At 51.0% G+C, this 24,892-nt stretch overlaps 1 protein-coding gene across 1 annotated transcript in view; it reads right to left on the bottom strand.

The window, feature by feature from the left end:
* Nucleotides 1–262: 262 nt before the first annotated feature.
* LOC137299811 (interleukin-31 receptor subunit alpha-like) overlaps nt 263–24,892 on the bottom strand; it is a 27,011-nt gene continuing 2,381 nt past the window's right edge. The window contains exons 3-10 of the mRNA XM_067968747.1: nt 20,345–20,555; nt 19,214–19,378; nt 16,924–17,070; nt 15,934–16,083; nt 8,610–8,750; nt 3,798–3,894; nt 3,475–3,559; nt 263–2,218 (exon numbers count right to left, since the gene is read on the bottom strand). Coding sequence (XP_067824848.1) covers nt 1,838–2,218; nt 3,475–3,559; nt 3,798–3,894; nt 8,610–8,750; nt 15,934–16,083; nt 16,924–17,070; nt 19,214–19,378; nt 20,345–20,555 — 1,377 coding nt within the window. The 3' untranslated portion in view covers nt 263–1,837. The remainder of the gene's footprint in view (nt 2,219–3,474; nt 3,560–3,797; nt 3,895–8,609; nt 8,751–15,933; nt 16,084–16,923; nt 17,071–19,213; nt 19,379–20,344; nt 20,556–24,892) is intronic.

The raw sequence follows: 24,892 nt of genomic DNA on the forward strand, positions 1-24,892 counted from the left end.
CGAGGCCCATGATCAATATTCAGAATTAAATCAAATTCAGCAAACGTTCCTCATGTAAATAACCAGAAGATTTACTAATTTCAATATCAAAGTGAAATATATAAATTAAGAATTATTCTTTGAATTTTATTTCCCTGAATTAACTTTATAAATCTTAAAACATAGAATCTAACAAAAATTTAACTTGATTGCATAAAAAGGAAAACGTAAAGTTTTATAATGAAAAATGAACAATAAATAATAGAATCAACAAATGGACAATTTAACAATTTTATTAAATCTAGAAACATGTACTATAAAAGTCTCAGTGAAAGTACTCGTATGTACTAGGATCAGTAATGGGATCGATACTGGGATATGTGCTGGGATCAGTAATGGCATCGGCAGACACACAGAGGTAGGGAGCAGACACACAGAGGTAGGGAGCAGACACACAGAGGTAGGGAGCAGACACACAGAGGTAGGGAGCAGACACACAGAGGTAGGGAGCAGACACACAGACTTCGGGCTATTAGATGGACACAAATGACTTTTGTAGCTGAGCTAATATTAAAGTACCGGAAGAGAGTAAGGATTAGGACTGAAGCAGAGAGTGGCGATGGGGAATGAGCACTAACACGAGAATGCAGGGCTCCACCTGTGATGGGAATCTCTGACTGTACAGGATACAGGCTGCACTGTCACCTGTCTGAGTCTGTCTCTTGGTTTAATGGAGGTCTCTCTGTTCCTTAGTCCTCTCCCCACTGGCAATGAAGGGGGGGTTGGGATCGGGTTGGGGTCAGGTTGTGGTTACGTAATTGGGTTGTGGTTGGGTGTGGGCGGGCGGTCGGGTGGGGGTCGGGTGGGGGTCGGGTTGGCTGCAACCATACTGAAAGGATTTGGTGTTTTTCCTTTAATCAGATTCACAAAGGGTTGAAGTTGCTGCCAGTCTCCTGGTGGTTTCTGTTTCACCTCCTGGTGCAGTCTGGCTCAGAGTGACCTGTGAGTGCAACTTCTTCCCCTCTGTAACAGGCTGGGGCTCTTTTCTCTAGAAAAGAGAAGACTGAGGGGTGACCTGATAGAGGTCTTTAAGATTATGAAAGGGTTTGATAGGGTAGACGTAGAGATGATGTTTCCACTTGTGGGGAGACCAGAACTCAGGGCCATAAATATAAGATCGTCACTAATAAATCCAATAGGGAATTCAGGAGAAACTTCTTTACCCAGAGAGTGGTGAGAATGTGGAACTCGCTCCCACAAGGAGTAGTTGAGGTGACTAACATAGATGGATTTAAGGGGAATCTGGATGAACACATGAGGGAGAAAGGAATAGAAGGATATGTTGATAGGGTGAGATGAAGTAAGATGGGAGGAGGCTCGTGTGGAGCATAAACACCGGCATGGACCAGTTGGGCCGAATGGCTGTTGCTGTGTTGTACATGCTATGTTATGTAATTCTGTGTAAATACACCAATTAAATAAAAATAACTGGAATAGTAACAACTGATGCAAAGATAATTCCACCACTGATTTCAGGAAAACACAGGAGCCTCACTTTCGCACTGTGTTCAGGGCCAAATAATGGGATAACTGGAGCCTGAGCACCCTGAGCTCGTTGGGCTGACATCAAAATAATCACCACCGTCGGCCAGTTTAACTGTTCTCCAGTCCATCGCTCACCTCCAGTCACTTCTGCTGAGATTGACACGGTGCAGACAGGATCTGACCTTTGGATGACACAGTCGGTAACGAGAGCTCTGCCATGGTAAGACTAATGGTGTCTGTCAATGTAAGCATGGTGCCAGTGCACTAATGGCGGTCACGGTCCTTTCCTCTTTCTCACTCAGTGGGGTTCTGTTCAGACACGACCAGAAGTGAAATCATGTTCCCACAAAAGGTTCAGAGCAGATCCCACGTGAGGTTGGAGGCAGAGAGGGGGAACGTCATTGTTTACTAACTCCGGGCCTCCTATCTCGAGCTGCTGGTTTAATTCTATCTCACTGCACTGGTCCCCTTCCATTCCCAGAGGGACACCCATCTGCCGTCTGTACTCGAAGGGAAGACGACTGTCACAGCTAAAGGAACTGCCGTTGCCACAATGTATCACATCCTCCGTCATTGACATCATTCCATCCTCAGCATTATCATCGGGCGAAGGGATGTTGGAATCACTCTGCACGCTAACCATCACAATGAGGACATCGGTGACATCTTTATCATCACAGGTCGTCATCCATTGCTGCAGGAATCAACACATGGTCGGATCACAACAAGCACCATCTCCTCAGGAAAAACCGCAGCCCCCATACTCTCCCACCCAACACTCCCAGGGCAGGTACAGCACGGGTTAGATACAGAGTAAAGCTCCCTGTACACTGTCCCATCAAACACTCCCAGGGCAGGAACAGCACGGGTTAGATACAGAGTAAAGCTCCCTCTACACTGTCACGTCCAACATTCCCAGGGCAGGTACAGCACGGGTTAGATACAGAGTAAAGCTCCCTCTACACTGTCCCATCAAACACTCCCAGGGCAGGTACAGCACGGGTTAGATACAGAGTAAAGCTCCCTCTACACTGTCACGTCCAACATTCCCAGGGCAGGTACAGCACGGGTTAGATACAGAGTAAAGCTCCCTCTACACTCTCCCACCCAACACTCCCAGGGCAGGAACAGCACGGGTTAGATACAGAGTAAAGCTCCCTCTACACTGTCACGTCCAACATTCCCAGGGCAGGTACAGCACGGGTTAGATACAGAGTAAAGCTCCCTCTACACTGTCCCATCAAACACTCCCAGGGCAGGTACAGCACGGGTTAGATACAGAGTAAAGCTCCCTCTACACTGTCACGTCCAACATTCCCAGGGCAGGTACAGCACGGGTTAGATACAGAGTAAAGCTCCCTCTACACTGTCCCATCCAACACTTCCAGGGCAGGTACAGCACGGGTTAGATACAGAGTAAAGCTCCCTCTACACTGTCCCATCCAACATTCCCAGGGCAGGTACAGCACGGGTTAGATACAGAGTAAAGCTCCCTCTACACTGTCCCATCAAACACTCCCAGGGCAGGTACAGCACGGGTTAGATACAGAGTAAAGCTCCCTCTACACTGTCCCATCCAACACTCCCAGGGCAGGTACAGCACGGGTTAGATACAGAGTAAAGCTCCCTCTACACTGTCCCATCAAACACTCCCAGGGCAGGTACAGCACGGGTTAGATACTCTGGCTGATGTCTCCCCTCTCTAACTCAGGAGCCACTCGATACGGATCGGGACAGGGACCTTGGCCGATTTCTCCACTGGGGGCTCTGGACACCGATTGCTGATGAGCTGATTGTTGTTCTTCTTAGGTCAGAGTGCTTGCAATTAATTACAGCACCGACTCACTGTAGTCTCGGGTGAGCACTGACCTGGGGTAAAACCCATAATCTTCTGGTGTGCATGGAATCATTTTAAAATCTCTTTCCACTATGTTGAACTGTAATACTTACATTAATGTTCACACAACTGTGCATAGATTTAACAGCAAGACTGTTGACAGGATCTGGGATTGTGGGACAGATTATACGTTTTGATCTGGAAAAATAAACATATAAATAAAAATTGCGAGTTTAGGTTTCTGTTTTGAGAATGGTGAGCTGGTGCTTGTGTTTCTGGTGTGAGAATGGTGAGTTGCTGCTTGTGTTTCTGGTGTGAGAATGGTGAGTTGCTGCTTGTGTTTCTGGTGTGAGAATAGTGAGTTGCTGCTTGTGTTTCTGGTGTGAGAATGGTGAGTTGGTTTCTGGTGTGTGGGGTATACTGGCCGAAGTTGTACCTTTTGATGCTGAGATAACAAACAGAAGCAATGATGAAGACAGCCACCATGACTGAGATGGAAGTTGCCACGACAATGGCTGTCAGCTCACTCGGATCTGCAATTAAGCACAAGGTTCTGTTCATGAATTTGCGATACTCAGAAATGGTCCGTGATTAAACCCCCTGGAGGGGAGGGATGGGGAGGAGGGGTGGAGAAGGGGAGAGGGAAGGGAGAGGTGAGGAGTGGGTAGGGATAAGAACATAAGAAATAGGAGCAGGCCCCTCGAGCCTGCTCCATCATTCAATAAGATCATGGCTGATCTTCAACCTCAACTCCACTTTCCCGCTCGATCCCCATATCCTTTGATTCCCTTAGAATCCAAAAATCTATCGATCTTAGCCTTGATTACACTCAACGACTGAGCATCTACAGCCCTCTGGGGTAGAGAATTCCAAAGATTCACCACCCTCTGAGTGAAGAAATTCCTCCTCATCCAATCCACTATCCATGCTAATATATTACCCCAACCTTATGAGCCCTTATCTTGTGCAACAATCTTTTGTGTGGCACCTTATCGAATGCTTTTTGAAAATCCAAATATACTATATCCACTGGTTCCCCTCTATCTACCCTGCTAGTTACATCCTCAAAAAACTCTAATAGATTTGTTAAACACGATTTCCCTTTCATAAAACCATGTTGACTCTGCCTAATCATATTATGATTTTCTAAGTGCCCAGTTCCTATGTCCTTAATAATGGATTCCAGCATTTTCCCTACTATTAATGTCTGGCTAACCGACCTGTCGCTCCTGGTTTTCTCTCTCTCTCCTTTCTTGAATAGCGGGGTTACATTTGCTACCTTCCAATCCATGGGGACCGTTCTAGAATCTAAGGAATTCTGGAAGATCGCAACCAATGCAGCCACTATCTCTGCAACCACCTCTTTTAAAACCCTAGAATATAGGCCATCAGGTCCAGGGGATTTGTCAGCTTTTAGTTCCATTAATTTCTCCAGTACTTTTTCTCTACTGATATTAATTACTTTAAGTTCCTCACTCTCATTGGACTCTTGGTTCCCCACTGTTTCCCGTATATTTTTTGTTTCTTCTACTGTGACGACAGATACAAAATATTTGTTTACCGTCTCTGACATTTCCTTATTCCCCATTATAATTTCTCCTGTCTCAGCCTCTAAGGGACCAACGTTTACTTTTGCTACTTTCTTCCTTTTTACATACTTGTAGGAGCTCTTACAATCTGTTTTTATATTTCTTGCTAGTTTATTCTCATTCTATTTTCTCACTCTATCAATTTTTTGGTCATCCTTTGCTGGTTTCTGAAACTCTCCTGATCCTCAGGCTGACTATTCTTCTTCGCAACATTATAAGCCTCTTCTTTTAATCTAATACTATCCTTAACTTCTTTAGTTAGCCACGGATGGATCACTTTTCTTGTGGAGTTTTTATTTCTCAATGGAATGTATATTCGTTGAGAATACTGAAATATTTCTTTAAATGTTTGCCTTTGCTTATCTACAGTCATACCTTTTAATCTAATTTCCCAATCTATCTTAGCCAACTCGCCCCTCATACCTTGGTAATTGGCTTTGTTTAAGCTTAAAACTCTAGTTTCGGATTTAAGTACGTCACTCTCAAAATCAATGTGAAATTCTATCATATTGTGATCACTCTTCCCCAGAGGATCTCTTACTATGAGATTACTGATGTGGAGATGCCGCTGTACCTTTATGGAATCCCACACTCACCTGCCGAAGGAGGAAGCCTCCGAAAGCTTGTGATTTTAAATAAAGCTGTTGGACTATAACCTGGTGTTGTGTGACTCCTTACTATGAGATTACTAATTAACCTTGTCTCATTACACAAGACAAGTTCTAAAATGGCTTGTTCCCTGGTTAGTTCCTCGACGCACTGCTCTAGGAAACTGTCTCGAATGCATTCCATGAACTTGCCCTCCAAATTACTTTTGCCAATTTGATTTGCCCAGTCTATATGAAGATTAAAGTCCCCCATGTGGATAGACTGGAGAAGCTGGGGTTGTTCTTCTTGGAACAGAGACGGTTGAGAGGAGATTTGATCGAGGTGTTCAAAATCATGAAGGGTCTAGACAGAGTAGATAGAGAGAAACTGTTCCCATTGGCAGAAAGGTCAAGAATCAGAGGACACAGATTTAAGGTGATTGACAAAAGAACCAAAGGGGACATGAGGAAAAACTTTTTTACACAGTGAGTGGTTAAGATCTGGAATGCACTGCCCGAGGGGGTGGTGGAGGCAGATTCAATCATGGCCTTCAAAAGGGAACTGGGCAATTACTTGAAAGGAAAAATGTGCAGGGCTACGGGGAAAGGGCGGGGGGGTGGGACTAGCTGGATTGCTCTTGCAGTGGGCCGGTACGGTATAGCTACTGTTAGGGGGGCCTATAAACTACTCCCAGCAGTGGTTTCTGCCCCTTGTTATTTCTTATCTCCACCCAGACTGAGGGGTGGAAGGATGGGGAGGGGGAGGGGTGAGGGGTGGAAGGATGGGGAGGGGGAGGGGGAGGGGGCGGGGTGGAAGGATGGGGAGAGGGAGGGGGGAGGGGGAGGGGGGAGGGGTGGAAGGATGGGGAGGGGGGAGGGGGATGGGGAGGGGTGGAAGGATGGGGAGGGGGGAGGGGGATGGGGAGGGGGGAGGGGTGGAAGGATGGGGAGGGGGAGGGGGGAGGGGGAGGGGGGAGGGGTGGAAGGATGGGGAGGGGGGAGGGGGATGGGGAGGGGGGAGGGGTGGAAGGATGGGGAGGGGGGAGGGGGAGAGGGGTGGAAGGATGGGGAGGGGGAGGGGTTGAAGGATGGGGAGGGGGAGGGGAGGGGTGGAAGGATGGGGAGGGGGAGGGGGAGGGGGAGGGGGAGGGGGGAGGGGTGGAAGGATGGGGAGGGGGGAGGGAGATGGGGAGGGTGTCTCCTGATCCTTCACTGTAACTTCAGCAGAAACGCTCGGGAAATCGCCAATTCTCCATCATGGTGGAGTTTGGGGAAAATCCCCTCCCACAAACCCTGGCCGGGCTCACGCTGAAAACTGTTGCAGCCCAGCCGGAGTCAAAGTCCCAAAGCTCACTGGAAATTGGGCCGCGGGCCTGATCTGCACAATATCAGTGAGCTGTGGATATCACTCACTGGTGTCCTTGGAGGGGGCAGAGTGCAAGCGGACGGCTAACGTGGTGAGAGGTTAACAGGGTGAAAGGGTAAAGGGGCGAGTGGGGTAAAGGGTGAGAGGGTAATGGAACAAGTGGGGTAATGTGTCTGAAAGGAGGGAATATGGGGGAGAGAGGGGCCGAGGGGAGAGGGGCCGATGGGGGAGGGGCCGATGGGGGAGGGCCTGAGGGGGTAGGAGGGCAGGAGGAGTCGAAGGGGAAGGCGGGGCCTGGGGAAGGAGGGGCCTAGGGGGGAAGAGGGGTCAAGGGGTAGGTGAAGAGTCAAGGGGGAGAGGAAGGGTCGAGGGGTAGGGGAGGGGTCAATGGGGAGGGGAGGATTTGAGGGGAGAGGAATCATAGAATCATAGAAAATTTACAGCACAGAAGGAGGCCATTCGGCCCATCGTGTCTGCGTTGGCCGAAAAAGAGCCACCCGGCCTAATCCCCCTTTCCCACACTTGGTCCGTAGCCCTGTGGGTTTCGGCACTTCAGGTGCACATCCAGGTACTTTTCAAATGAGTTGAGGGTTTCTGCCTCTCCCACCCTCTCAGGCAGTGAGTTCCAGACCCCCACCACCCTCGGGGTGAAAACATTTCTCCTCAGCTCCCCTCTAATCCTTCCACCAATCACTTTAAATCCATGCTCCCTGGTCACTGACCCCTCTGTGAAGGGAAATAGGTCCTTCCTATCCACTCTATCTCGGCCCCACATAATTTTATACACCTCAATTAAATCTCCCCTCAGCCTCCTTTCTTCCAAAGAAAACACCCCCAGCCGATCCAATCTTTCCTCATAGCTAAAATTCTCCAGTCCTGGCAACATCCTCATAAATCTCCTCTGTACTCTCTCTAGTGCAATCACATCCTTCCTGTAATGTGGTGACCAGAACTGTACACAGTACTCAAGCTGTGGCCTAACTAGTGTTTTATACAGTTCCAGCATAACCTCCCTGCTCTTATATTCTATGCCTCGGCTAATAAAGGAAAGTATCCCATTTGCCTTTTTAACCACCTTATCTACCTGTCCTGCTACCTTCAGGGATCTGTGGACATGGACTCCAAGGTCCCTCACTTCCTCTACACCAGGAGAGGCCGAGGAGGAGGAGGGGCCAAGGTGGAGGAGAAGCCAAGGGGGAGGAGGAGCCATGGGGGAGGGAGGGGCCGAGGGGGAAGGAGGGGCCAAGCGGGCAGGAGGGGCCGATGGGAGAAGAGGGGCCAAGAGGGAGGGGGAGGGTCAAGGTTGAGGGGAAGTGTTGAGGGGGAGGGGAGGGGTCTAGGAGGGATGTGGGGCTGAGGGTGAAGGAGGGGCCGAGTGGGAGGGGAAGGGTCAAGGGGAGGGGGAGGAGTCAATGGGGGGGTCAATGGGGAGGGGATGAGTTGAGGGGGGAGGAGGAGCCAAGGGGGAGCTTTCGATGGGGAGGGGTCGACGGAGGAGGAGGGGCCGAAGGGGAGGGGACGGGGATCAAGGGGGGAATTCAAGGAATACACAACGGAGTGTGTGTACACACCGAAAGGTGTTGGTGTACACGGGCACACGGACAGAGAATGTGCAAAATACAGATATTTATGGAATTCACTCCTGGGCCGGTTTTTGTGATCAGACACGGTGAATCTCAGGAATAACCGAGCGGCGGCTCACGGACCGTAATCTTTGGTCTGGAAGAGTCGCAGGGTCTTCGGTCCAGGCCCAGCACTGCTGACCCCACAAATCTCCAGCGTGTAGAGAGTCGAGGAATTCAGATTGATCAGCGAGTAACAACGAGTCGAGGAATTCACAGCGGCAACTGAGAATAAAACAGAATCAGAACCGGTCAGTGAGGGGAGGCACACACACTGACACAACCCCTCACACACACACTGACACAACCCCTCACACACACACTGACACAACCCCTCACACACACACTGACACACTCCCTCACACACACTGACACAACCCCTCACACACACACTGACACAACCCCTCACACACACACTGACACAACCCCTCACACACACACTGACACAACCCCTCACACACACACTGACACACTCCCTCACACACACACTGACACAACCCCTCACACACACACTGACACAACCCCTCACACACACACTGACACACTCCCTCACACACACACTGACACAACCCCTCACACACACACTGACACACTCCCTCACACACACACTAACACAATCCCTCACACACACACTGACACACTCCCTCACACACACACTGACACACTCCCTCACACACACACTGACACACTCCCTCACACACACACTGACACACTCCCTCACACACACACTGACACAACCCCTCACACACACACTGACACACTCCCTCACACACACACTGACACAACCCCTCACACACACACTGACACACTCCCTCACACACACACTAACACAATCCCTCACACACACACTGACACACTCCCTCACACACACACTGACACACTCCCTCACACACACACTGACACACTCCCTCACACACACACTGACACAACCCCTCACACACACACTGACACAACCCCTCACACACACACTGACACACTCCCTCACACACACACTGACACAACCCCTCACACGCACACTGACACACTCCCTCACACACACACTGACACAACCCCTCACACACACACTGACACACTCCCTCACACACACACTGACACACTCCCTCACACACACACTGACACATTCCCTCACACACACACTGACACACTCCCTCACACACACTGACACAAACCCTCACACACACACTGACACACTCCCTCACACACACACTGACACAACCCCTCACACACACACTGACACAACCCCTCACACACACACTGACACACTCCCTCACACACACACTGACACAACCCCTCACACACACACTGACACACTCCCTCACACACACACTGACACAACCCCTCACACACACACTGACACACTCCCTCACACACACACTGACACACTCCCTCACACACACACTGACACACTCCCTCACACACACTGACACACTCCCTCACACACACACTGACACACTCCCTCACACACACTGACACACTCCCTCACACACACACTGACACACTCCCTCACACACACACTGACACAACCCCTCACACACACACTGACACAACCCCTCACACACACACTGACACAACCCCTCACACACACACTGACACACTCCCTCACACACACACTGACACAAACCCTCACACACACACTGACACATTCCCTCACACACACACTGACACAACCCCTCACACACACACTGACACAACCCCTCACACACACACTGACACACTCCCTCACACACACTGACACACTCCCTCACACACACACTCACACACTCCCTCACACACACACTGACACACTACCTCACACACACTGACACACTCCCTCACACACACACTGACGCACTCCCTCACACACACACTGACACACTCCCTCACACACACACTGACACACTCCCTCACACACACACTGACACACTCCCTCACACACACACTGACACAATCCCTCACACACACACTGACACATTCCCTCACACACACTGACACACTCCCTCACACACACTGACACAATCCCTCACACACACACTGACACATTCCCTCACACACACTGACACACTCCCTCACACACACACTGACTCAATCCCTCACACACACACTGACACAATCCCTCACACACACACTGACACATTCCCTCACACACACACTGACACAATCCCTCACACACACACTGACACACTCCCTCACACACACTGACACAATCCCTCACACACACACTGACACAACCCCTCACACACACACTGACACACGCACTCACACACACACTGACACAATCCCTCACACACACACTGACACACTCCCTCACACACACACTGACACACTCCCTCACACACACTGACACAACCCCTCACACACACACTGACACACTCCCTCACACACACTGACACAACCCCTCACACACACACTGACACACTCCCTCACACACACACTGACACAATCCCTCACACACACTGACACACTCCCTCACACACACACTGACACATTCCCTCACACACACTGACACACTCCCTCACACACACACTGACACACTCCCTCACACACACTGACACAATCCCTCACACACACACTGACACACTCCCTCACACACACACGGACACAATCCCTCACACACACTGACACACTCCCTCACACACACTGACACAATCCCTCACACACACACTGACACAACCCCTCACACACACACTGACACACGCACTCACACACACACTGACACAATCCCTCACACACACACTGACACAACCCCTCACACACACACTGACACACTCCCTCACACACACACTGACACAATCCCTCACACACACACTGACACAATCCCTCACACACACACTGACACACTCCCTCACACACACTGACACAATCCCTCACACACACACTGACACAACCCCTCACACACACACTGACACACGCACTCACACACACACTGACACAATCCCTCACACACACACTGACACAACCCCTCACACACACACTGACACAACCCCTCACACACACACTGACACACTCCCTCACACACACTGACACACTCCCTCACACACACACTGACACACTCCCTCACACACACACTGACACACTCCCTCACACACACTGACACACTCCCTCACACACACACTGACACACTCCCTCACACACACACTGACACACTCCCTCACACACACTGACACAATCCCTCACACACACACTGACACACTCCCTCACACACACTGACTCAATCCCTCACAAACACACTGACACAATTCCTCACACACACACTGACACATTCCCTCACACACACTGACACACGCACTCACACACACACTGACACACTCCCTCACACACTGACACACGCACTCACACACACACTGACACACTCCCTCACACACACACTGACACACTCCCTCACACACACACTGACACAATCCCTCACACACACACTGACACACTCCCTCACACACACACTGACACACTCCCTCACACACACTGACACAACCCCTCACACACACACTGACACACTCCCTCACACACACACTGACACAATCCCTCACACACACTGACACAATCCCTCACACACACACTGACACAATCCCTCACACACACTGACACAATCCCTCACACACAATGACACAATCCCTCACACACACACTGACACATTCCCTCACACACACTGACACAATCCCTCACACACACACTGACACAACCCGTCACACACACACTGACACAATCCCTCACACACACACTGACACAATCCCTCACACACACACTGACACACTCCCTCACACACACACTGACACACTCCCTCACACACACTGACACAATCCCTCACACACACACTGACACAATCCCTCACACACACACTGACACACTCCCTCACACACACACTGACACACTCCCTCAAACACACTGACACAATCCCTCACACACACTGACACACTCCCTCACACACACACTGACACATTCCCTCACACACACACTGACACACTCCCTCACACACACCGATACAATCCCTCACACACACTGACACAATCCCTCACACACACACTGACACACTCCCTCACACACACTGACACAATCCCTCACACACACTGACACACTCCCTCACACACACACTGACACACTCCCTCACACACACTGACACAATCCCTCACACACACTGACACACTCCCTCACACACACACTGACACACTCCCTCACACACACTGACACAATCCCTCACACACACTGACACAATCCCTCACACACACTGACACACTCCCTCACACACACTGACACAATCCCTCACACACACTGACACAATCCCTCACACACTGACACAATCCCTCACACACACACTGACACAATCCCTCACACACACTGACACAATCCCTCACACACACTGACAAAATCCCTCACACACACTGACACAATCCCTCACACACTGACACAATCCCTCACACACACACTGACACAATCCCTCACACACACACTGACACAATCCCTCACACACTGACACACTCCCTCACACACACACTGACACACTCCCTCACACACACACTGACACAATCCCTCACACACACACTGACACAATCCCTCACACACTGACACACTCCCTCACACACACACTGACACACTCCCTCACACACACACTGACACACTCCCTCACACACACACTGACACACTCCCTCACACACACACTGACACAATCCCTCACACACACACTGACACACTCCCTCACACACACACTGACACATTCCCTCACACACACACTGACACAATCCCTCACACACACACTCACACATTCCCTCACACACACACTGACACACTCCCTCACACACACACTGACACATTCCCTCACACACACACTGACACAATCCCTCACACACACACTGACACAATCCCTCACACACTGACACACTCCCTCACACACTGACACAATCCCTTACACACACACTGACACAATCCCTCACACATTGACACAGTCCCTCACACACACTGACACACTCCCTCACACACACTGACAAAATCCCTCACACACACACTGACACACTCCCTCACACACACTGACACAATCCCTTACACACACACTGACACAATCCCTCACACATTGACACAGTCCCTCACACACACACTGACACAATCCCTTACAAACACACTGACACAATCCCTCACACAAACCGACACAATCCCTCACACACACTGACACACTCCCTCACACACACATTGACACACTCCCTCACACACACACTGACACACTCCCTCACACACACATTGACACACTCCCTCACACACACACTGACACAATCCCTCACACACACATTGACACACTCCCTCACACACACACTGACACACTCCCTCACACACATACTGACACAATCCCTCACACAGACACACTCCCTCACACAAACACTGACACAATCCCTCACACACTGACACACTCCCTCACACACACACTGACACAATCCCTCACACACACTCTGACACACTCCCTCACACACACTGACACAATCCCTCACACACACTGACACAATCCCTCACACACACTCTGACACACTCCCTCACACACACTGACACAATCCCTCACACACACTGACACAGTCCCTCACACAAACACTGACACAATCCCTCACACACTGACACACTCCCTCACACACACACTGACACAATCCCTCACACACACTGACACAATCCCTCACACACACTGACACAATCCCTCACACACACTGACACACTCCCTCACACACACACTGACACACTCCCTCACACACACTGACACAATCCCTCACACACACTGACACAATCCCTCACACACACTGACACACTCCCTCACACACACACTGACACACTCCCTCACACACACTGACACACTCCCTCACACACACTGACACAATCCCTCACACACACTGACACACTCCCTCACACACACTGACACACTCCCTCACACACACACTGACACACTCCCTCACACACACTGACACAATCCCTCACACACACTGACACACTCCCTCACACACACTGACACACTCCCTCACACACACTGACACAGTCCCTCACACAAACACTGACACAATCCCTCACACACACTGACACACTCCCTCACACACACATTGACACACTCCCTCACACACACACTGACACAATCCCTCACACACACACTGACACACTCCCTCACACACACACTGACACAATCCCTCACACACACACTGACACACTCCCTCACACACACACTAACACAATCCCTCACACACACACTGACACACTCCCTCACACACACTGACACACTCCCTCACACACACTGACACACTCCCTCACACACACTGACACACTCCCTCACACACACACTGACACAATCCCTCACACACACTGACACACTCCCTCACACACACTGACACACTCCCTCACACACATACTGACACAATCCCTCACACACACTGACACACTCCCTCACACACACTGACACACTCCCTCACACACACTGACACAGACCCTCACACACACACTGACACAATCCCTCACACACCCGACACAATTGCTCGCTCTGGGTTTGGGCCTGTGACGTGGGAGGGGACTGCACTGTGGGAGGGGCTTGCGAGATGAGAGGGGCCCGCACAGGGAGGAGCCTGTGCTGGGGGAGGAGCCTGCGCTGGGGGAGGTGCCTATGCTGGGGGAGGAGCCTGCGCTGGGGGAGGTGCCTGTGCTGGGGGAGGAGCCTGTACTGGGGGAGGAGCCTGTGCTGGGGAGGGGACTGCGCTGGGAGAAGGGCCTGCATTGGGGGAGGGGCTTGTGCTGGGGAGGGGCCTGTGCCGGGGAGGGGATTGCACTGGAGAGGGGCCTGCATTGGGGGAGGGGCCTGTGCTGGGGAGGGGTCTGCACTGGGGAGGGGCCTGTGCTGGGGGCGGGGCCTGTGGTGGGGAGGGGATTGCACTGGAGAGGGGCCTGCATTGGGGGAGGGGCCTGTGCTGGGGAGGGGTCTGCACTGGGGAGGGGCCTGTGCTGGGGGCGGGGCCTGTGGTGGGGAGGGGATTGCACTGGAGAGGGGCCTGCATTGGGGGAGGGGCCTGTGCTGGGGAGGGGTCTGCACTGGGGAGGGGCCTGTGCTGGGGGCGGGGCCTGTGGTGGGGAGGGGCCTGGCTGGGGGATGTGCCTGTGCTGGGGAGGGGCCTGGCTGGGGGAGGGGCCTGTCTGGGGGATGTGCCTGTGCTGGGGGATGTGCCTGTGCTGGGGAGGGGCCTGGCTGGGGGAGGGGCCTGTGCTGGGGAGGGGCCTGTGCTGGGGGAGGGGCCTGTGCTGGGGAGGGGCCTGTGCTGGGGGAGGGGCCTGTGCTGGGGAGGGGCCTGTGCTGGGGGAGGGGCCTGTGCTGGGGAGGGGCCTGTGCTGGGGGAGTGGCCTGTGGTGGGGAGGGGCCTGTGCTGGGGGAGGGGCCTGCATTCTGAGCTGTATTGAGGTGGGATGTCTGATTGGGACCAGCCTTGCTCACTGTGTGTGTGGTTCCTGATGTCTGTGTAATATATGAGGTATTTCTGTAAGACGCCTTGACAGTCTCCCAGCACGATCGCCTTCCACTCGAGGAACACGGAGCTTTTCCTGATGTTGGTCACATTGATATTGTTGGGTCCACAGGTTGGTGCTAAAAAATAAAAAGAATCATAGAATGATACAGCTCAGATGGAGGGAATTCTGCCCATCGTACCTGTGCTATCCAATTAGTCTTCAAGACAGTAGTAGAATATAAAAGTGTCAGTCGAGAGCTCGAGACTATGAGCAGTTTCTGGCCGGGACGGACGATGAAGGATTTGGAGTCGGGAAACTGACACAAACCAGAGTCAGAACTTCACCTTATGTCAAAAACTGTCCATAACGTCAATGAGTCTGTGTTTATAGGAGAGGAACACGCTGGGGTAAAGAGATGCCCCTTCGACAAGTAACTTGTCTCCGTAACATGAACCTCAGTCCCTGGAGGGTTCAGGGGTTAATCACCTCCTGATTCCCATCCTCACACCCAGAAACCACACTTGGCCACGAGGAAAGTTTGCAGAAGCAATGGCCAATTTACTCTGTCCAGGTTTGTGAGTAAGAAACAGCAAGAAATATATTTCTGACCTGATGTTTAATACCAGGGGTGCCAGCTCTGCTCTCCTTTACATCCGGTTCTCAAGATTTTCCCTCCCTGCCCTATGGCACATTTCTCGCAGTATTAGGGCCCTTGGCGAGCCCGAGTTGAGTGTGGGCCGTGCTGTCTCCCTGATACGGACACTTTGCCAACTCCTCGATAGACTGGGCAGCTGGGAGCTGCACAGAACCAGGCCACTGAGCTGCCCCCTCCCCCACTGGGGTCCAGCAAACTCTTCACAAGGGGAGGTGATACAGCCATGTCCCGGCCGCTTGGCGCAGGCCGAGTCCACCTTGGACATGCCAATCTTCATCTTCTGAGCAAGAATCTGGGCTGATGTGTCAGCTTCAGACTTACGCTGCTCCTGTGTGCAGGCAGTTGCCAATCCAATGGTGTAACCCCTCACACTGTGGCATCCAATCCTTTCCCCAGGATCCTTTGTGTGAATCATGACTCGATAACGCTGAAATGGCTCGAGCCCCTCAAACACCTTCTGGAGCATTCCTGGGAATAACAATGCAGCGTTAGATCCCAGAATATCCCAGAAAAACTCATTCACAGAAATGTATACCCGTGGATATTAACAAATAAAGGAAATGCACTGCAAAAATCCCTCTACACTGTCCCATCAAACACTCCCAGGGCAGGTACAGGGTTAGATACAGAGTAAAGCTCCCTCTACACTGTCCCATCAAACGCTCCCAGGGCAGGTACAGCACGGGTTAGATACAGAGTAAAGCTCCCTCTACACTGTCCCATCGAACACTCCCGGGGCAGGTACAGCACGGGTTAGATACAGAGTAAAGCTCCCTCTACACTGTCCCAGCAAACACTCCCAGGGCAGGTACAGTCACATAGGATTTCACATGTGGCTTTGATAAGGGCCATTTCAGTACTGTGGCAGGGGCGGTAACCTGATTGGAAAGGCTTAAACATGGAGTTGTGAGAAAATGGGTTCAGATTTGGGAGGCGACAAAACGTTCAAGGACTTTGGAGAGGTAAGCGAGGTTGGAGATGGGGCAGTTTGCAAGAACAGAGGGGTCAAGGGTGGGTTTTTTGAGGAGGAGATGGTGATGGCAGATTTGAAGGAAAGGGGAACAGTACCCGAGGAGAGGGAACCATTAACAATATCAGCTAACATGGGGGCCAGGAAGGGAAGTTGGGTGGTCAGCAGTTTAGTGGGAATAGAGTCAAGGGAGCAGGAAGTGGGTCTCATGGTCAAGATGAACTCGGAGCGGGCATGAGGGGAGATAGGAGAGAAACTAGAGAAAGATGTGAGTTCAGGGTTAGGGCAGGGGGGAACCGTAGGGGAAGTGGCAGAGGCAGCTGAATGGATGGTCTCAATCTTAGTGACAAAGAAATCGATGAGCTCCTCACACTTGTTGTTGGAGGTGAGGGTGGAGGGGGAAGGGGAGAGGGGTTTAAGGAGACGGATTGTAGCGGGGAAGAGAAGCCGGGGATTATCTTTTCATTCCAGGATGATCCTGGAGTAAATTACTTGCTGTAATATTGGCAGAAGATTGGTGGAGATTCTGAAGCAGTGAAAATGGCCATTTGTGGCGTCTCTCTGGGTCTCTGGCGATCTGCCACCGAAGCTTTGATGAATATTGGAGAACGCTGGCAGAAAATACAGAGCCATGAGTCACAGTAGAAATAGGAGCAATGGACAGAACGGAACAGAGAATGGGAGAAGCAAAGGGTGCTGTGCTGAGTAACACTGACTGAGCGAAAGGAGGAGAGGGTGAGAAGGACTGATACAGATTGATGTGTGCGTCTCATCTGTTCTTGCTGCACTGAATTCATTTTTATCTCCAAATTTGCTCAGATTTTACTCACAGGATATATTTGGAGTTCAGTTGCAGATGAAGGCAGGACTGAGGAGTCAGTGGAGAAAGAGCTGCCGTTCATGCTACAAACAGTGCATTTATTCAGCTGTGGAAAGCACAAACTGGAGCACTGGTGAAGGCAGTGTGAAGGGACAAAGAGCTTGAGAGAGCCAACCATGTCGAGTCAACATGTGCACAGCCCAACACTTAGACCGATGTGCTAAAGAACATGTTGGATTGGAAGGGCAGTATGCTGATCATTGGTGAGGATCACTCTCTCCATCACTGCTCGAGTTACTGCAACTTTCACAAAACGAAACAAAACCTCCCAGCATGCTTTGCAGGGGCTGTGGGCGTTGTCTGGGAGACAGATCAGGTGGCCGAAAACTGGACCATGGACACGGCTCACAACCTGGGAAAAAAGATCAGAGAATTCCAGACCAAGGTGGCTGAAGACTATGTCTTAACGGTGGAGCGGAGAGAGGGAAAAAGTGGTGGGCGGTGTGTCCACACAGGTGGTGCATACCTGTTGATAGGTGAGCAGGTAATACCTGTCGATGGGGGGGGGGGGATTACCTGTCAATGGGGGGGGGGGCGTGGAGATTACCTGTCAATGGGGGGGGGGTGGAGATTACCTGTCAATCGGGGGGGGGTGGAGATTACCTGTCAATGGGGGGGGGTGTAGATTACCCATCGATGGGGGGGGTTGGAGATTACCTGTTGATAGGTGGATAGATGGAGATTACCTATCGATGGGGGGGGTTGGAGATTACCCATCGATGGGGGGGGTTGGAGATTACCTGTTGATAGGTGGGTTTTACCTTTCTTCTTGATTTCCAGTTTATTTTTCGAATGACAGGTGTTGGTTAGAATGGTGCCCACTGACACCAGCTCCAAGACGACGCAGTAGCATTCGAAAGTTGTGGGTTGCCATGAGGCTTTCAGGGTGCGATTATTTACGACCGTGATATTAAGAGGAGGCATTTCTGTGCAAATATAGGAGAGTGAAAGAAGTGAGCAATCAAACAGATGACAATCCGAGAGGGTTACAGACTTTCAAGTAGAATTTCCACATTTCTCTAGGGGTTCCCTTATCTCCCCCTGTTTCTCTGGGGGTTCCTGATCTCCCCCTGTTTCTCTGGGGGTTCCTGATCTCCTGTTTCTCTGGGAGTTCCTGATCTCCCCCTGTTTCTCTGGGGGTTCCCTTATCTCCCCCTGTTTCTCTGGGGGTTCCTGATCTCCTGTTTCTCTGGGGAGTTCCTGATCTCCCCCTGTTTCTCTGGGGGTTCCCTTATCTCCCCCTGTTTCTCTGGGGAGTTCCTGATCTCCCCCTGTTTCTCTGGGGGTTCCCTTATCTCCCCCTGTTTCTCTGGGGGTTCCCTTATCTCCCCCTGTTTCTCTGGGGGTTCCCTTATCTCCCCCTGTTTCTCTAGGGGTTCCTGATCTCCTGTTTCTCTGGGGAGTTCCTGATCTCCCCCTGTTTCTCTGGGGGTTCCCGTATCTCCCCTTGTTTCTCTGGGGGTTCCTGATCTCCTGTTTCTCTGGGGGTTCCCTTATCTCCCCCTGTTTCTCTGGGGGTTCCCTTATCTCCCCCTGTTTCTCTGGGGGTTCCTGATCTCTTGTTTCTCTGGGGGTTCCTGATCTCCCCCTATTTCTCTGAGGTTCCTTGATCTCTCGCTGGTCACAATGAGAGAATGGGATAACCCTTGTGATAATTATTGGCCTGTATTTTTGATTGAGAATCCACTTCTTACATGATTTAATGAAACAAATTTTGTTTATATTATCTGGGATTTTTATGTGACTCATCAGCGATGGGAACCTGTCGAGCAGGGACGTCCACCTCTGACATGGAACATTGGATCACACTCTGACCGAGATTTACTGTACTGTCAACAACCAACGGTTATACACCAGGTCCCAACCCCTTGTGTCACCAGGCTTGTTTGTACCTTTAGGCCTTGCGGGGGGGATGGAGATGGTCTCTACCAGTGAGGTTCCCACTCTGTTATAGGCAACAATGGAAATGTTATATGGGGCCAGAGAGATGGCCGTCTGGTAGCTCGATGTGTTGTGAAGATGTTGAGTGAAGCTGATTTTTTTCAGAACCGTTTGGAAGGTGAGATTGTAGCTGGCCACTCCAACATCTGGCTCATTCGGGAGCTGGAAGAAAGAGATTCATTGTTAGTGAAGTGAAAAGCAAAAAGAGATTTTCAGGTAAACAGTCAACCCTGAATTTACGCTGATGGTTCAGTCAAGGTCAACCCCTTCCCAGAGGCTTTCTCATTCTCCTGGTAGGAGAGTACCTGAAACCTGAGCCCCTCACCCATTCCCTCCGTGCTGATACACAACTTCATGGACAACCGCATGGAGAACCTCAAGGAGAATCTCACAGAAAATCACATGGAGAATCACACGGAGAATCTCAAGGAGAATCTCACGGAAAATCACATGGAGAATCTCACGGAGAATCTCAAGGAGAATCTCACGGAGAATCTCACGGAAAATCACATGGAGAACCTCAAGGAGAATCTCAAGGAGAATCTCACGGAGAATCTCAAGGAGAATCTCACGGAAAACCTCATGGAAAACCTCACGGAGAATCTCACGGAAAACCTCACGGAGAATCATACGGAGAATCTCACGGCGAACTGAGTCGAGGAACAGCCAGACATTGTCATACTCACTGAGTAACTTGGTATACCTGATAGAATTCTTTGAGGTAGTAACAGATAAGGTGAACGGGGGAAATGCAATGGATGTGGTGTACATGGATTTAGGAAAGCCTTTGACAAGGTGTCACATGGAAGATTACTAGAGAAGGTTGCAGAGTATGGAATTAGGGGAAGGTTAGCAAACTGGATTAAAAATTTAGTAGAAGGGAGAAAACAGAGAGTAGGAGTTAAGGGCAGTTTCTCAGTGGTGGAAGTGGGTGGTGCCCCACAGGGTTCTGCTCTGGGACCCCTTCAGCTCACTGTACATCAATGGTTTGGATACAGGGTTAGAGGGAGTAGTGTCCAAATTTGTAGATGATATAAAAATAGGTCTAGTTAATTGTTTAGAAGACCAAAGGAAGCTGGAAGGGATATTGGTGAGATGGGGAATGAACCAAAAAGTGGCAGATGGAATTCAATATCAGTAAGCATGAGGAACAGGCCATTCGGCCCAACAAGACATGCTAGTGTTTATGCTCCACACGAGCCTCCTCCCACCCCATTTCATCTCACCCCATCAGCATATCCTTCTATTCCTTTCTCCCTGATGTGTTTATCTCGTTTCCCCTTAAATGCATCTATGCTATTCGCCTAAACCACTCCATGTGGGAGCGAGTTCCACATTCTCACCACTCTCTGGGTAAAAATGTTTCTCTTGAATCCCTTATTAAGAAATGACAAGGACAGACTTGATAATTGGGACTTTTTTCATTAGAACAACACAGATAATAGAAGTGTTTAAAATGATTGATGGATAGGACGGGGCAGATAGAATCGGGCTGTTCCCAGTGTTTGAGGGTCTAGAACGAGGGGCCAGAGATACAAGTTTAAATGCGAGATTTAGAACGGAGAGCAGGAGAAACTCCTTCAAACAGAGAGTTGTGAGGCTGTGGATTCTCTTCCAGGGTTAGTGTTTGAGGCAGAAACCGTGTCAATGTTCAAGAATGGATTGGAGAGGTGGGTGAAGGAAAAGGGGAACAGGGCGGGTAAACGTGACTAGAACTATATTCTCACGAGGGGAAATGCTGGCACGGACTGGTTGGGCCGAATGGCCTGTTTCCGTGTTCTAATGTTTATGTATTTACTTCATTAACAGTGATGGATGAAGCTCAATGTTTCAGCACTTTAGCCTGTAATCTGACTGTCCAAATACACACATGGGCATTAGGTGTACAGACAGAGTGGGGTCAGTGTTACTTTCCTGCAGCTCATGTCCGATTCCAGTGGGGCCATTAGACATTTTCACACAGTCAGATCACAGGTGAAGTGTTACAATAAGAATGTATTTAAAATATAGTGAAACTCAGAGAGTATGGAATATATACACCCAAAAACAGAGTCACAGAAAGGTTCAGCTAGAGACAGAGAGACAGAGAGGGAGAAAGAGAGACAGAGACAGAGAGGGAGAAAGAGAGACAGAGACAGAGAGGGAGAAAGAGAGACAGAGACAGAGAGGGAGAAGAGACCCGGATAGAGGGAGAAAGAGACTTAGGTGCTGATTTTCGGATGGCCGAGCGGGTGCATTGGGAGTGGGGGGGCTCTGAAAATGGCAGAATCCTCGAGTGGGTTCGGAGCCCGGCTCCAACCCGCTCACTTCCAGGTTCCCCAATGACGCGGTCAGGTGTGCGCAGCTCCCGCATGCGGGACTCCCACCGGCAATTAAAGCCGGCGGGATGATAATTTAGATAATTATTTAGCCAGTTAAGGTACTTGACAGACCTCATTGAATGGAAATTTTGGCAGGGGTGCAATTTTGAAGGATCCTCAGCGTGTTTCCCGTGCTGTGGGAAACGCTCCCTGTTGGAGCACACGTGTTTCAGTCAGCAGCCAGTGGGAGATACAAAGGATTATTTGACAGTTGGGGGGAAAACCTCATTTATTGCAGCAGGGCAAAGTTTTGGCTGCAACACCTTTGTCTTTCCACTCAAAATTATTAATTTATACCCTAAACTCTGCTGTGCAAACACATTTACCTACTTTGTCAACCTCCTCAAACTCACACCGTCAGGATGGGGGGCGCCATAGCTGCATTCATCACTTCATCCGAGGACGAGCAACATCACCAGCCTCGCCAGGCACTCCGTCCACCTCCGCCACGTGGAGCTCCACAACACAGTGCTTCACCACAGATACCTGCACAAAATAGTCGTGCAACTAGGGATGGGCAATAAATGCCGGCCTTGCCAGCGACGCCCACATCCCGTGAACGAATAAAAAAAAAACTACACATACACCCACTGTAAGGTGACCCAATGGGTGGCATCAAGTGTGGGTGTTCATGGTGAACCTCATGAAAGGGACTTATTACACAAGAATGGCCAAGACATGGCAGTAGTGGTGACAATAATAATATTTAATGTGCCATTAACAAAAATCAAATATAAATAAAAACCATGACAAACCGTCAAACACCCTTGTGCATCCCCTTTGTGCTCACAAAACCTTCGCCTTACGCTTCCGACTACTCCTACGTGGTGCATCCCCTGTGGCTGCAGCAGAGGTAGTGACAGGTTGCTCTTGTCCATGCCCTGACCGATTAGATGTTTTGGGCCGACGCCCTCTGGGTTTCGGTGCCCGTGAGGGCCCCTCTAAAGATTGCTCCACCTGTGCAGGGGCAGACTTGACCACTTGGAGAGGACACAGCATTGTGGGTACAGGTTGAGAGGGGGGCAACGGGTGAGATGTGGGGGCGCTTTGAGTGGCGTCCCCACTTCCATGTCCTCTTTCGCCATCATCCCTCTCCTGGGCCAGGCCCTCATCACTCCTACCATCCTGCTGGACGACAGTTTGGAGGACATGTGTGAAGCCTTGTAAGGCCAGTGCTAGTGTATCTGTCTGTCTGTTTAAGGGGCAGAAAGTTGCTCACCTTGAGTCCGAAGGGCCGTTGTCAGGGCCTCAATGGACTCATTGGTGAGCCGTGCTTGAAGCTCGATGGAGGCTAGCCTTCCCTCCATCGCAGACATTCCCGCACTTACCCGCGACACTATCTCAGAGATGCCGTCAAGTCCCTGTGACAGTATCTCAGAGATTCCCTCCTGTACCTGTGCCACCATTCCACTCATGCAGGAGTTGGACTCCTCCATCCTCTGCGCGATTGTGGAGAGTGCGTGTGGCACCTGTTCCAGCACCTCGCAAATGTGCTGCTGCCCCTCGATCATTCTCCTTTTAAAGGATGGCCCCCAGGGTTCAACATCCGTGTCCAGCTGAGCAGAGCCTGGAGAGGAGTGCTCCCACCGAGGCGGACTCTCCACGCTGCCCCTGCCACCAGTGTCTGCTCATGCTCACATGAGTGTGGTGACTCACCATGTGCGATCCCAATCAAGTGAGGACGGGGACCCACCGAGGTGTGTGTATCTGCGCTGGTGGATGGCTCGCTCAGATGTGACGATGGCCCCTCAGAGGCCAGCAGGTCCTCTGAGGAATCGCCCTCCGCCGTCACAGCGGTCGCTGAAGGCCCTGTAAGAGAACAGAAGACAATATTAAGCATGATGACAGATGTTGAGGTGCTGAAGATGGCGAGGCATGTTAACATCATTTGCTATTGTGAGTGCTGAAAGTTCACCGGCCGTTTATTGGGTGGCCGTCTCGGCTTCCCCGAGGGACAGGCACTCGAAGCCGCGGCTCACTTCAAGATCCTCCAGCTCCGCGTCCGTGAGGACAACCTGATGTTGCGGCCCCCCCCTCCGGCCTTCGCCCTCTCCTGTGCATTCTGGGCTCTCTTCTAAAAGGGGAGAAAGTAGAGAGGCGTGAGTGAGGGATGGTGACGTGGCCAACCGCTGAATGCAT

Source organism: Heptranchias perlo, chromosome 29, assembly GCF_035084215.1.
Source record: "Heptranchias perlo isolate sHepPer1 chromosome 29, sHepPer1.hap1, whole genome shotgun sequence".
In the NCBI taxonomy this organism is placed as follows: Eukaryota; Metazoa; Chordata; class Chondrichthyes; order Hexanchiformes; family Hexanchidae; genus Heptranchias; species Heptranchias perlo.